At 42.4% G+C, this 16,650-nt stretch overlaps 1 protein-coding gene across 1 annotated transcript in view; it reads right to left on the bottom strand.

Moving 5' to 3' along the window:
* Positions 1-10,618: 10,618 nt before the first annotated feature.
* The window catches only part of LOC122246545 (uncharacterized), a 15,035-nt gene continuing 9,003 nt past the window's right edge, over positions 10,619-16,650 (bottom strand). The window contains exon 2 of the mRNA XM_043005177.2: positions 10,619-14,209. Within this exon, the coding sequence (XP_042861111.2) occupies positions 12,644-14,209 (1,566 nt within the window). The 3' untranslated portion in view covers positions 10,619-12,643. The remainder of the gene's footprint in view (positions 14,210-16,650) is intronic.

The raw sequence follows: 16,650 nt of genomic DNA, 5'->3' as shown, positions 1-16,650 counted from the left end.
AAACTCGAGGAAGAGGAGCAGGGGGAATGAGGAAGAGAAATAGATGATGGAAAAATGGAAGAAGCGATGAAGAGAGGTAGAGGTTAGACGGAAGAGGGAGAAGAGAGAAGAGAAGAGAAAGGGGAGGGGTTAAGATACAAGAGACTACAGCAGGAGGAGAGGGGAGGGGGAGGAGGTGCAGTGGGCGGGTCCGTGATAACGGTGCCACGAGAGTAAAGATGATAAAGGTAGATACATAGATAGATAGAAAGGGTTAGTATAAAGAGGGGGGAGGAGAGTAGTGGGATGGGGGGCAAGAGAGAGGGTGAAGAGGGGGAAGGGTAAGAAGACAAAGGAGAAAGAGGGAAGAAGAAGAAGAGGAGGAAAGATGATGATTGGAGAGGGAGAAGGGAAAGGGAGTCTCGGTGAACGGATGAAGTGCAGACAGAGGGCGGTGCTTGCTGGGTTGCTTCCCTCACAGTCCCTCCCGCCACCCCCACCCCCCACCCCCACCCCCGCCTCTCCACTTTCCTCCCCTCGCTCCCCTCCTCTACCCTCTGCCCATTCCCCTTCCCTCCTTTCGCTTCCCTCCTCTCTCTCCTCCCCCCTTTCCCTCCTCTCTCTCTCCTTCCCTTCCCTTCTCTCGATTCCCTCCTTTCCCCAATACCCATTTCCCTTACCTTATCCCCCTCCCCTCTCCTCCCTCCTCTCTCTCCCCCTCTCTCTCCTCTGCCCTCCTTTCCTCCTCTTTCCGCCTCTCCTTCCCTCCCCTCTCCCCCCCTTTTCCGTCCCTCCCCACTCCCCCCACTCCTTCCCTCCTGTTCCCACAGTCCTCTTCTCTACCTTTCCCCCCTCCCCCTCTTCCCATCCCCTCACCACATACCATCCCCCTCACCCCACTAAACCTCTTTCCTTCCTACCTCATTTTCTTGTTCATCCTGCAAGTTCTTCTTCCATTTTCCCATCCTTTCTCATCCTACTCTCTTCTCCACCTCCTATCCCCTCCCCTCCCCTCTTCCTCCTCTCTTCCTCTTCCCTCTCCTCTTCCTTCTCCCTTCCTCTCACCTCCCCTTTCCTCCCTCCCTTCCCCCTTCCCCCCTCCCTCCCCCTTCCCCCTCCCTTTCCTCTCCCCCCTTTCATCCCCTCCCCTCCCCTCTAACTCCCTCTAACCTAAGGGATTCTTGTATTCACCTTGTACTGGTCGTGACGCCACAGACGTGTCATTTCCACTGCTTAACTAGGGAGAAAAAGGGGGAGAGGGAAGGGAGGAGAGGGGGGAAAAGAGAGGGGGAGGGGGAAAGAGAGGGGGAGGGGAAAAGAGAGGGTAAGAGGGGGTAGAGATAGGGGAGAGGGGGAAAGAGAGAAGGGGAGAAGGGAATAGAAGGGGTAAGAGAGATTGAGAGAGAAGAGGATGGAGAGGGGGGAAAGAGAGGGAGAGGGGAAGAGGGGGTGGAGAGGGGAGGGGGAGAGAGAGTGGGGAAGAGGGGGGGAAGAGAGGGAGAGGTGTGAAAGGAAGAGAGAGAGAGAGATAGAGAAAGAGACAAAAAGAGAGAGAAGGAGAAATAGATAGATATATAGATAGATAGAGAGTGAGAGTTTTAAGCTGTCTTCTCTATCCCAGCTCCCTCATTCCCCTTTCTCTTTCCAATCCCCCTTCCCTCTCCATGTCCTTTTGACCCCCATCATTCCTTCTCCACGTCCCTCTAACCCCTTCCCCCCTTCCTTTCCCCCTCCCCCTTCTTTCCCCCTTCCTTTCCCTTTTCTACCAATTCTCCCTTTCCCCCTCCCCATCCCATTCCCCTACTCCTCCTTCTTTCCTCCCCCTCTCCTTCCCTTCCCCCCCTCCCTTTCCCTTTCTACCACCCTTCTCTCCTCCCCCTACCTCTTCCTCCCTTTCCTCCTCCTCCCCCTCCCCTCCCCCCTCCTCCTCCTCCTCCCCCTCCCCCTCCTCCCTCCTCCCTCCTCCCTCCTCCCTCCTCCCTCCTCCCTCCTCCCTCCTCCCTCCTCCCTCCTCCCTCCTCCCTCCTCCCTCCTCCCTCCTCCCCCCCTCCCCCCTCCCTCCTCCCCCCCCTCCCTCCTCCCTCCCTCTCCCCATCCTTCATCAGCGCATGATGTTGTCGTCAAGAAGTGGTTCCCCAATGGGTTTGGGGAGTGACCTCTTTCCTTTGTGTAGGGGGAGGGGGGGGGGGAACAGAGGGGCGCAGTGTAAGGGAGGGGACTAGGGGTGGACGTCGGGGGAGTGGGGTGGGGATGGATGCGGGGGTAGGGGGTAGGGGGTAGGGGGTAGGTAAGGAAGGGGGGAAGAGCTAGGGGGTGAAGTTTTCATTATATTTAAGAGAGAGATATGTGCATTTTGTGTGTCTGTCTGTGTTTGTTGAATTCTCTCTCTCTCTCTCTCTCTCTCTCTCTCTCTTTCTCTCTCTCTCTCTCTCTGTTATCTATTTCTCTTATTCTCTCTCTCTCTCTCTCTCTCTCTCTCTCTCTCTCTCTGTTTTCTCTTTCTCTTATTCTCTCTCTCTCTCTGTTATCTCTTTCTCTTATTCTCTCTCTCTCTCTCTGTTATCTCTTTCTCTTATTCTCTCTCTCTCTCTGTTATCTCTTTCTCTTATTCTCTCTCTCTCTCTCACGCACACATACACACTCACTCACTCGCTTCCCCCCCTCTCTCTCTCATTTACTCTCCCTCATTCCATCTGACTCTCCCTCTCCCTCCCTTCCTCCCACCCACCCTCTCTCCCCCCTCCCACCCTCCCTCCCTCCCTCCCTCCCTCCCTCCCTACCTCCCCTACCTCTCCTACCTCTCTCCCTCTCCACACACCCACACCCTCCCTCCCCTCCCCTCCCCTCCCCTCCCCTCCCTCCATCCATCCTCCTCTCCCTCCCTCCCACTCACTCAACCAGTTAGTCAGTCAACTTGTCTGTCTACCTGACTTATTCAGATTAGAGAGGGAAGCCTCGGACTTGGAATAAAGGAACAGTACATAAATTCGCTACGAAGTTTTCCCTTTGATATAAATATGGATGTACCGATACTTAATCTCTTCTATCGGATGTTTAATGCATACAGGTTCTATGTACATATACGATTGATAAAGAGGGATTTGCAAGACGTGCAATTACTCTCGTTCCAAGACGATATGTGAATTTTCTCTCTCTCTCTCTCTCGGTCTCTCTCTCTCTCTTTCTCTCTCTCTCTCTCTCTATCTCTCTCTCTCTCTCTCTCTCTCTCTCTCTCTCTCTCTCTCTCTCTCTCTCTCTCTCTCGCTCTCTCGCTCTCGCTCTCGCTTCATCTCGTCTCTCTCTCTCGGTCTCTCTCTCTCTGCTTCTCTCTCTCTCTCCTCTCTCTCTCTAATCTCTCTCTCTCGAATCTCTCTCTCTCGTATCTCCTCTCGTCTCTCTCTTCTCTTCCGCCTCTCTTTCTTTTTCTTCTCTCTCTCTCTCTCGCATCTCTTCTCTTTTCTTTCTCTCTCTTCTCTCTCTCCTTTCTCTCTCTCTCTCTCTCTCTCTCTCTCTTCTTCTCTTCTCTCTCTCTCTTCCTCTCTCTCTCTCTCTCTCTCTCGCTCTCTCGCTCTCGCTAGCTCTCTCTCTCTCTCCTCTCGGTCTATCTCTCTATATCATCTTTCATCTCTCTCTCTCTCTGCTCTTCTCTGTCTCTCTCGCTCTCTCTACTCTATCTCTCTCTCTCTCTCTCTCTCTCGTTTTTTCTCTATTTTTTTGTCTTTATTCTCTCTTTCTCTCTCTTTCTATTTTCTTTCTCTCTCTCTCTCTATCTCTTATACTTCTCTATCTCTCTCCTCTAATCTCTGTTTCTTCATCTCCGTCTCTCTCTCTCTCTCTCTCTCTCTCTCTCTCTCTCTCTGGATCAACTTTGAGTTCACCGCAAGTACGGGAGTTGTTGCTTCTGTGTGTGTGTTTTGTGTGCGTGCGTGTGTGTTTGTGCTTGTGTGTGTGTCTGTGTGTGTTTGTGTCAATGTGTGTCTGTGTGTGTTTGTGTCAATGTGTGTCTGTGTGTGTGTGTGTGTGTGTGTGTTTATGCATTCGCGGTTATGTGTCTTGTTTTTAGGGTTACGTGCGTGTGTTTGAATGCAAGTGAAAGACTGAGTAAAAAGGGCGATAGAGGGGGACGGGGAGAGAGAGCCAGGAAGCCAGGGAGACAGAGAGACAAGTTGATAAGGAGCGAGACGACGACAAAGAAGAGACAATGATAACAGGAGATGGAGAAAAAGGTAGAGAGATAGAAAGGAATAAAATCAGAGAAATACACAGAGATAAAAACAAATAAATAGACAGACAGATAGATAGATAGATAGATGGATAGATAGATAGATAGATAGAAAGAGAGAGAGAGAGAGAGAGAGAGAGAGAGAGAGAGAGAGAGAGAGAGAAAGAGATAGATAGATAGAGAGAGATAGATAGATAGATAGAGAGAGAGAGAGCGAGATAGATAGATAGATAGATAGATAGATAGATAGAGAGAGAGAGAGAGAGAGAGAGAGAGAGAGAGAGAGAGAGAGAGAGAGAGAGAGATAGAGATAGATAGATAGATAGAGAGAGAGAGAGAGAGAGAGAGAGAGAGAGAGAGAGAGAGAGAGAGAGAGAGAGAAGATAGAATATCAGAGAGGAGAGAGAAGAGATGAGAAGAGTGGAAAGAGATAGAGATTTAGATAGATACAGAGAGAGAGAGAGAGAGACAGCAAGAGAATGAGACGAAGTCAGAGAGAGAGCGAGAGCGAGCGCAGGGGAAAGGGGACGAGGGAACACCGTCCGAGCAGGGAAGGGGACACCAGATGGTTCTCAGCCAGTGTCCCTTTCCACCACCCTGCTTGAACCAAGACCTTGCAACCCTTCCCTGCAAACCCTTCCGTCTGCATTGATTGCATTAAAGAAGAACCATACACTCCTGAAGGACACTAGGATACCAGTATAGATGTAGGAAGTCACAAGGATCCCGTCTCTGTATCCTTTGCCTCTGGGTGTGGGACCGTGTCATATTTGGGGCGTGTCAATCGTCAGACATGCAAGAAGGAGTCATTGCAACATGTGACACGTATCAGTTCTGTGTGTAAATCTACCCTTTTTCACAGAGAAAGGTGCAATTTCGACGGAGATTAATTCATTCCATTTCAGAGTAAAAAAAAATGTCTTTTCCTCGCAAAGACCTACATTCCCTTTGTAGTACAGACTCTCTCCCATGTATCTTTGCATGTACTGACTGTGTTAGATAGATAGATACATGTACTGACTGTGTTAGATATATAGATACATGTGCTGACTGTGTTAGATAGATAGATACATGTGCTGACTGTGTTAGATATATAGATACATGTGCTGACTGTGTTAGATATATAGATACATGTGCTGACTGTGTTAGATAGATAGATACATGTGCTGACTGTGTTAGATAGATAGATACATGTGCTGACTGTGTTAGATATATAGATACATGTACTGACTGTGTTAGATAGATAGATACATGTACTGACGGGTTGATAATAGATACATGTGCTGACTGTGTTAGATAGATAGATACATGTGCTGACTGTGTTAGATATATAGATACATGTGCTGACTGTGTTAGATAGATAGATACATGTGCTGACTGTGTTAGATAGATAGATACATGTGCTGACTGTGTTAGATAGATAGATACATGTGCTGACTGTGTTAGATAGATAGATACATGTGCTGACTGTGTTAGATAGATAGATACATGTGCTGACTGTGTTAGATAGATAGATACATGTACTGACTGTGTTAGATAGATAGATACATGTGCTGACTGTGTTAGATAGATAGATACATGTGCTGACTGTGTTAGATAGATAGATACATGTGCTGACTGTGTTAGATAGATAGATACATGTACTGACTGTGTTAGATAGATAGATACATGTGCTGACTGTGTTAGATATATAGATACATGTGCTGACTGTGTTAGATAGATAGATACATGTGCTGACTGTGTTAGATATATAGATACATGTACTGACTGTGTTAGATAGATAGATACATGTGCTGACTGTGTTAGATAGATAGATACATGTGCTGACTGTGTTAGATAGATAGATACATGTACTGACTGTGTTAGATATATAGATACATGTACTGACTGTGTTAGATAGATAGATACATGTACTGACTGTGTTAGATAGATAGATAGATAAGTAAGGACAGCCTTTGGAATAGGTAGAATTGTTCCTTTGATTTGAGATTTATATACTGTATCCTGCAATGTTTGTATCATCATTATCGTAGTCATTATTATCATCAATATCATTATCATCGTCATTATTATCATCGTAATCATAATTGATATTATTATAGCCATCATTATCATTATCATCGTTATCATCTCTATCACTGATATTATCATCATTATCATCATTAACATAATCACTATCATTATCATTATCGTTATAATTATCACTATCATTATCATGATTGTTTCATGATCATAATTATCATTTTTATTATGATTTTAATCAGTATCAAAATTACCATTTTAACTATCATTATCATTATCATAATCATTAACATTACCATTACCATTATCCTTATCATGATCTTCACTATAATTTCTAATACAATTATTATTATAGATATGATTATTATTACTATCATTATGATTATCATCATAATCATTATCACCATTATTATTACCATCATTATTATCATTATCATTACTATAATTTCTAACAATTACCCCCAATCATTTTATTTTTACATCTATTTTCATTACAATTTTTTTATAATTACAAATTTTATCATATCATTATCCTTATTATCATCATCATCATTATCATCATTATTCTTATCATTAATAATGTCATTGTTATATTATCATTGCTATCATAATCATATATATATAATATAATATAATAATATAATTATAAAAAAAAAATAATCTATAAATTAATAAATAAAAGTACATAAATATAAAATATTATATAATATATATATATATATAAGATATATAAAAATATATATATAATAATATATAAATATTACAAAAAATATATAATATATATATAATATATATAAAAATTTTAAATATATAAATATAATAAAAAATAATTTTATATATAAATATAAATATTTTAAAATATATACAATATTATAAATATTTTATATTATTTAAATAAAATATATATATATATATATAATATAATATACATTAAAATATTTTATATTAAAATATATAAAATAATTATATTAAATATTAAATATACAGTAATATATATATATATATATATAAACTAGTATATATAATTTACATATAAAAAATTATATAAATAAATAAAAATATATATATATATATATAAATATATATTTATATATAAATATATAAATATATATAATACTTATATTAAATAAATATAAATTTATATATAAATATATATAATATATATATAAAAAAATTTTTGTATATATATATATGTATATATATATAAATATTTATATAATATATAAGATAGTTATTATATATAATATAAAAATATATATAAAAAATATATATATATATAAATACAATAATATTTAAAAATATATTATATATATACTGTATATATATATATATAATTAAATATTTATCATAAAAAAAAACAAAATATAAAAAAACACATATAAAAAAATAAAAAAAATTTTTAAAAAAATAAATCTAAATAATCTAATAAACAAATTATACAATAAAAAAAAAATATAAAATACACTCCAACACACACACAACACAACACCCCACAAAAAAACCCAACACACACACTCAACAAACACACACACACAACACAACAAACCCACACACACACACACACACACACACACACACACACACACACAAACACACACACCACACACACAAAACTCCCAGAGGTATAATTAATTATTCGTGTTGGGAGGATAGAAAGATTATAGAGTAGAAATAAACATATGAATACTTATTATGTATTGATAAACCCCACACAACCACACACACACACACACACACACACACACAACACACACCACCACACTCACCACACACACACCTCACCCCAGAAGGATTTATATAATAGAATGATAGATGTTAGTACACACACCCCTACACACCACACCACCCACACAAAACAAACCACACACACACACACACACACACACACAACCCCCCCCCCACACCCCCCACACCCCCCACCCACACCCCACCCCCCCCCCCCTCCCCACCCAAACAAACAAACCCCCACACACACACACACACACACACACCACACACACACTCACACACGCACACTTACACACACACACACACAAACACCCCACACACTAACCCCACCCCCCCCCACTCCCCACACCCATACACACACCCCACACACACCCAAACACCACACACACACACCACACCCCACACACCACACGAACACACACCCCCCCACCCATATCACCACACACCACACACACACACACACACACAAAACACACACACCCACACATACACACACCACACACACACACCCTACAACACACAACACCACACACACACACACACAAACAAACACAACACCCACACACACACAAACAACCACACAAACCCACACACACACACACAACACACCCACACACACACACACCCACACCCCCCACACACACACCCACACCCACACACACCCCACACACACACACCACACACACACACACACAACACACATACACACAGAACGCACACACACACCCCCCACCCCACCACCCCCACCCACACACACACACCCAACACACACACCCCACCCCACACCACACCCCACACAACACACACCTTTAAAACACACACAAAACACACCAACACACACACACACACAACCCCCAACCCTCCCCCCCCCCCCCAACACACAAACACACACCACACTAAAACACACCCCCGTCTCTGCTCCCCCTCTCCTCGGCGGGGCCCCCCCCTCGCTCCTGTCCGCTCCTTTGCGCGCTCTTCGCCTCCTTCCGCCCGCCTCTCCCCCCCTCTCTCACTCCACCCACCAACACCCCACACACACCAAAGCCCAAAATATAATTATATATAAAGAAACATAAATATATATACATACACCAACTCATCCACCACACACACCCCACACACCCCACCACATCACACCCCAAAAACACACACACCACACCAAACACACACACCACAGACCCTAAAACACATAACCAAAAAAATACAACCCCACTCAACACACACAACAATACACAACACAAACACACACCCACACACACACACTCACACACCCACCACACAGACCCACAAAAACACACACACACACACACACACACACAAACAAAACAATATATATATAGAGAAAAATTGATATAATAAGATTGGGTTAGTGAAAATACACACTCACCACACACCCACACACCACACACCACACACACACACACACACACACACACACCCTAACTCCCTCGACAACCTTTTTGGTGTGAACGCAAAATCAAAAAGCGCTCCTTCCCTACTAGCAATCACCCAAATACTCATTACTAAATTCATAATCCCTAACCAACGTCATCACCATTTTTATCATTAGTATTAGCATTATCAATAGTAATATAGTAATCTTCTTCATTATCCTTATTATTATTTTTATCAATGTTATTATCATTCTCTTTATTACTATTACTTTTATCATTATTGTCAGTATCACTGTTATTTCTAACCTCGTTATCATTATTAATATCATTATCACCATCAAGATTGTTAGCACTATTATTGATATCATTACTATTATCATTGCCATTATTATTATTATCCTTATCATTGTTACTATTATCATTATCATCATCATCATCATTATTATCATTATCATCATCATTGTTGATATCACCATCAATATCATTACCATACTTATGATTATTATTATTTTCTTTATTATCATTACTATTGTCATTAACTGTATCCTTATCATCATCCTTCGTACTATTGCTACTGATATTACTATCATCATCATCACCACCAACATCCTCATCATCCGTTTATTAGTGTTATGACTATCATTAGTAGTAGTAGTAGTAATAGCAGTAGTAGTTATATTTTTTGTTGCAAAGATAAAGGTCGTAGGATCACTGTTATTATTCTTATCATAGTTTTCTTTATCATCATCGTTGCCATAATCATTATCATCATTGCTGTTATTATCATTATCATCATCATCATCACCATTATCATTAAAATTATCATTAATATTACTATCCTCATTTTTACCACAATCATCACTATCATTATTACTATTTACTTATATTATCTATCATTATTACTACTACTACCATTATCACCATTTGCATAATCATCATCATTATTATCACCTTCCTTATTACCGCAAACATTATCATCAACATCATCACGATCACTCTTAGAATTCTTATTGATAACAACTATCACAACAACAACAACAACAACAACAAAAATATCCTGTTTTGAAAGTGCTTTGACTCAACACATAACATCAGACTCACAAAACACGGCTTCCTTCAGGCCCAATTTCCATAGAAATGATCATGAGTTTCATTATGGTCTCTCCTTATGTTTTTCGAGACAGGATGCGACTTTGAGCCCTTTTCTTGAAGGAATTTTCGAGAAAGATATCAAAACTGTGGGTCGTAGTAGGAATAGTAAAGAAATACAGACTATCCTTCTGTAACTTTTATTCTCGGTGGTGCAAACGTATAAAATATTTTCAATTGCAGCTACATAAATGCATAGGAAATCCTAATAATAAATATCTTATATACATAAGTTTGCATAAATATTTGAGCCACAACAATAAGTTCTCCCAAGCTGTGTTGACGTGCATACTCTCTCTCTCTCTCTCTTTCTCTCTTTTTTTTCTTGTTTGTGTGTGTTTGTTGGTTGTTTGGAAAGTTTAAGCTAATGGTTGGGATTCTGTAAGGTTTAAGTTCGTGTGATAATGATAATGTGTGTGTGTGTGTGTGTGTGTGTGTGTGTGTGTGTGTGTGTGTGTGTGTGTGTGTGTGTGTGTGTGTGTGTGTGTGTGTGTGTGTGTGTGTGTGTGTGTGTGTGTGTGTGTGTATGTGTAAAAAATATATGCTACTGTAAGTGTAAATTCGATTGTAAATATAACCGTGAGTGTAAACATGAAGGTGAGTATGAACATGAATGAATATCTAAGCAAATGCAGGAATGACTAAAAATGTAAGCGATCATAGAGTAGGATCAGGAATAACCATCTTAGTGTCAATACAATCACATGTATTTCCGTAGCAACACGAGATGAGTAAATGCAGATGAACACGAGTAGGCTAATGTATGAAAAAAAAATGAGTACGGTGAGTGTCTGTCATGAGTCCTCAGCCTCACAGAAGTGCCTCAGGACTCGCATGATGAGTAAGAAGAGAGGAGAGAGAAGAGAGGAGAGAATAGCAGGCGTGGCAGCTGGCGACTATAAGAAACAGAAAGAAACAAGAAAAGACCAGCATTCTCGTTCTTCTTCGTTGTCATGCAAGTAACGATTGAGCGATGGAACACAAAATAATAATAATCATTGAATAATATTGTCCATTCAACCATTCTTTCTCTCTTTCTATGATATATATTTATATATTAACTATATAGGATCTAATTAAAACTCTCTAATCTTCTACCACAAAGAATACGGTACAAAGTCGTAGAAAATAAAAAAACACACAACGGAAAAAAAAAAATTAGGCGAGATATATATATTACAATGTACATAGTTTGTTTGTTCGTTTTTTTTCACTAACAATGGAAATCTTCAGGTGGCCTAAAACACACCAGACGACAAGACTGCATCTTTGACTTTTCTGAAAATACTTAAAGTGGAGAGAAATGAACTTGAACCAGAGTGTAAGACTAAAACAGTAGATTGAAAAAAAAACATGTTTAGGAACAATTTATGTTTCGTTTTCGTCTCTGATTAAAAGGAGTAGAATTTAAATAAAGATTGCACACACAAACATATATGTATATATGTTTATACATACATACATACATAAACAATATAACATTATTACCATTTTTTTTAACATGTGTGCATTACAAAGTCTGTAAAATATAATACAAATCTATCTAAGTACCATAGATGTTAAATTCCCTTAAACACGAAACAGCGTAAGCAGAATTAACAATTAATTCAAACATAAATTATATAAAAAAAATCTTTCAGAACCGATAAAGCATAGCAATCTGTCTCACATATTTTATTCATTTTAATTTGTTCGCTTTTCCTTTGCATGATCTCAAATGTGACTGACTAGAGGTACAGTTTTGTTCAGGTAAGAACTTAAATACTGGGCAAGCACATAACGTATCAACTTGAACTGGTAACTATTACTACAGATACCCGGTAACGATTTATATACTGTATATATACTGCATTATGTACACGTGAATGCAAGTCATTGACCTTAAAACAATAACTGGAACAGACACTTGACTCCCGACAGCTCTTCCGCTTCGCCAAACAAGTTCCTTATGAAGAAACAGTCAAGATAAATAAGAGAAATGAAATAATAAATGATAATAATAATGATAATAATAATAATAATCATAACAACAACAATATACAGCCGCAAGGGGGCGAAATTCGTTGAATTAATACAGGAGAGAAGTTTTTGAAAGACATGAACAGTAGCCGATGAGAGAGAGCGCGCGCGCGTCCGCACCCGGCGGCGCTCAAGAGTTGATCCAGGCGTTCATGATCTCGAAGTCGGCGAGGACGTTGGACGGCGACGAGGCGGGCACGCCGACGTTCGTCCAGCCGCTCCCTCCGCCGTTTCCGCCGCCGCCGCCGCCACCGCCGTTACCGCCGTTACCGCTACCGCTTCCGCCGTTGCCGCCACCGCCGCCGCCGACGGAACCGCCAGATTCGTAGCCCAGGTCGGCGAGGGACTCGAGCTCTACCTTCAGGTCAGAGGTCATGGGGATGAGCTCGGTGACCCCGATGTTATCAAGGTCATCGAGGGTCGCCGGGTGGGCCTCCGGGGCTTCCACCTTGACCACCGGAACTGTCGGGACTTGCTGCTGCTGTTGCTGCTGCTGTTGCTGCTGCTGTTGCTGTTGTTGTTGTCGCTGTTGGTGTTGTTGCTGTTGATGGTGGTGGTGCTGGTGGTGTTGTTGGTGGTGGTGATGAGGGTGGTGGTTTTGGTGTTGTTGGTGGTGATGGTGGTGGTGGTGATGATGGTGGGGATGCTGTTGTTGTTGTTGTTGTTGATGCTGTTGCTGGTGGTGGTGGTGGTGGTGCTCCTGGTGCGCTGGAACGGCTGGTCCGAAGAAGGACGTCTGGCTGTTGACGGGCGAGTAGAGGCATGTCTGATGGTACTCCTGTTCGTGCTGCTGCTGTTGCTGTTGCTGTTGCTGCTGGCGGCGGTGATGGGCCAACAGCTGCTCGGTGAATTCCGGCTCCTGCTTCAGGTAACTCATGTTGGAGAGCGAGTCGTGCTTCAGGAAGCTGTTCGCCAGCTTCTGCTCGGGGAAGAAGCTGTTGGGGAAGGCCGGCTGTCTCGGGGGAGCGCCGCCGAAAGGGCCGCCGCCGCCGCCGCCGCCGCAGCCGCCGTTCGCCGCGGCCTTTCTGCTGCCGGGCGACGCGAGGGCGCTGGGAACGGCGCTGTGGAAGGCGTTGGACGAGCGCGTCATGCTCTCCACCCTCGAGCAGTAGGTCTGCGTCGGCGCCAGGGAGGTTGACCTGACGAAGGTGTGCTCGTCGAAGTTGAAGGCGCTCTCGGGCGAGTCGGGCAGGTCGGAGGTGGTCGGGCTGGTGGGCACGCGCGGCGGCGACGTCGGGGTGAGCGGCAGCGACCAGCCCACCGGGTCGTCCAGCGCCTGCATGTCCATCTGGTGCCCCTGGTGCAGGCCGGTCTTGCCCGCCTGCGCGCAGTCCTTGTTGCTCGCCTTGATGCTGCTGGCGAACTCCTTGCAGATGTTGTTCATCTGGTGCACCTTGGACACCTTGCCGCCGCTGCGCTCGGACACGCCCTTCAGCGGGTCCTTCGACTTCTTGCGCGGACGGTACTTGTAGTCGGGGTACTCGCGGAGGTGCAGCTGCTTCAGCCGCTCGGCCTCCTCGCGGTACGGGCGGCGCTGCTCCTCCGTCAGCAGCTTCCAGCGGCGCCCCAGCTGCTTGGAGATCTCAGCGTTGTGTGTGTCCGGGGCGAACTTGACGATCTCGCGGCGTTCCATCTGCGACCACACCATGAAGGCGTTCATCGGGCGCTTGATGTGGTTCGGAGGATGCTTCTTGGTCTGCAAAGAGAGAGAGGAGGGTGTTAATAAACGGGAAACGAAGACAGGGGAAGATAGAGTGTTTGGTATAAAGGTTGACTGATAGTTATATAGACAGAGAGAGAGAGAGGGGGGATCAGAGGGAGCGGAGGAAGAGAGAGAGAAAAAAGATGAAAATAGAGAAAAAAAAGTCATTAAGTAGTAATACTCAACTTCCAAAAAGCATATTTATTTTCTGTTAAAAAAGAAGAAGAAAAAAAAACGCTTAAAATATCTAAATAATTCTTTTCACACATTCCCCAGAACACATTAAGGAAAAATGTAAATCGCGGCTTAATGAAAAAAGAAGTAAATATAGTACAGTCATTTGTTTTTGTTTTCTTGTTATGTTTTCTCAATCGTCCCTTAAGCCTAAACATGTTATAGGTGGACAGGGCTACGTCGAGGCAGCAGCTCAGTCATGTGAAGTATGCGAGTCAGTCTGTACATTCAGCTAAAACGGCCCGGTCATTCTTAAATCGAAGGTAGGTCTTATACCCCACACATACACACACATAGATAAGAGTAGAGATAGAGCGAAGGAGAGATAGTGAGAGAAAGAGAGAGAGAGAGAGAGAGAGAGAGAGAGAGAGAGAGAGAGAGAGAGAGAGAGAGAGAGAGAGAGAGAGAGAGAGAGAATTAAAGAGAGAGAGAGAGAGAGAGAGAGAGAGAGAGAGAGAGAGAGAGAGAGAGAAAGAGAGAGAGAGAGAGAGAGAGAGAGAAAGAGAGAGAGAGAGAGAGAGACATAAATATAGAATGGGTAAATAAAAGAGAAATACAAAGATAGAAATGGAAAGAAGAGGGAGGCAGAGATAAAATAAAACCAAGAAAAAAAAACTATATATATATAAACACGAAAACAAGAGATCATACAAACAAATCAAATAAAACCAAACCTAACCCAACCTTACTAAAAAAAAAAAGAAAAAAAAAGAAAAAAAAAAGGAGGGGCCCGAAATATCAAACCCCCCAAACCCAGACACAACCCTTTCTCCTCCTTAAACAAGTCACCAACCAACCATCAAATATGCGTTTGGCTTTACCCCTGTTATCCCTCTTACTCGGTCAGGTGTTCTAGTGTCTTTTCCGGTGGTTATTTTGCGCAGGTGTTCGAACGCGTTACTGAGGTCGACCACGGGACTTACTGGCTTAGACGTGTTTGTGTTTGTGGGAAACGGCTGGTTTGTAATGCCTTTAGAGCGATGGAATGTATAGAGGCATAGGTATACGTATCAGTGGGGAGGTACGTGCTTAAATAGTAGTAGTTTGGGAAAATATTTGTTTGTGTGTGTGTTTGTGTTTGTGTATGTGTGTGTGTTTGTGTGTGTGTGTGTGTGTGTGTGTGTGTGTGTGTGTGTGCTTGTGTTTGTGTTGTGTGTGTGTGTGTGTGTGTGTGTGTGTGTGTGTGTTGTGTTGTGTTGTGTTGTGTTGTGTTGTGTTGTGTTGTGTTGTGTTGTGTGTGTGTGTGTGTTTGTGTGTGTGTGTGTGTGTTTATGGGTGTGTGCGTGTGTGTATTTGCATATATGTGTAGAGAGAGATATAGATAGATAGATAAATAAATAGAGAGAGAGAGAGATAAATAGATCTATATATATAAAAAAAAATATATGATATATAGCATATATATATAATAAAAAATAGGTATAGAAAAAAAATGTACAGGAGCAGATGCAGAGGTAGACAGGTCAATAATTCAATAAAGAGAAAAAAACATAGACAGATACCAACACACGTAACCATATATGCGATTTATCAAAAATTCTAAAACCATAATGATGTTCTTAAGTTCGAAACAAAGTTGAGTGATTACGAACGATTCCAACCACATTATCCACGTCAGTCAGTCAATTTCTAACGAAAATATTCAAATGTCATTAAAGAATCGCTGTAATTTTTCGCTTTCTATTCATTACTTCTTCAATGATTATTTATTTATATATGTTTTTTTTTCTAGTGCCTCTTCAGTGCCCCGAGTCTTGTCCGGTGCCATCTTTTGACAGCTGAAAGAGCGTCACCCTTGAATCTTTCTGTCATAATGGCATTTGTCATTTTTACCCCCCCCCCCTCAACCTAGGTGTTCATTTTCCTCTCCTTCCTCTCTATACTACTTCTTCCCCCTTCCTCTCTTCCTCTCTCTTCCTCTTATTCTCCCTCTTCCATCTTCCTCCTTCTTCCCTTTTCCCATCTTCCCTCTTCATTCTTTTTCCCTCTTCCCCTTTCCTTTCCTCCCTCCTCTCTCTCCCTTCCCCCTTCCCCCTATTCCATCTTCCCCTCTTCCGCACCCTACCCTATTACCCCCTTCCCCTCTTCCCCCTTCCCTTATAACTCCCATATCTCTTTACCCTCCTTCCCCCTACCCCTCACCCCCTCCCCCTCTCTTCACAACACACGCAATGGCCAGTCAGTCACAAGATGCGTTTTTA

Source organism: Penaeus japonicus, unplaced genomic scaffold (assembly GCF_977035675.1).
Source record: "Penaeus japonicus unplaced genomic scaffold, GWHDUDI00000001_assembly GWHDUDI00000011, whole genome shotgun sequence".
In the NCBI taxonomy this organism is placed as follows: Eukaryota; Metazoa; Arthropoda; class Malacostraca; order Decapoda; family Penaeidae; genus Penaeus; species Penaeus japonicus.
This window is presented reverse-complemented; position numbering and strand designations above follow the sequence as displayed.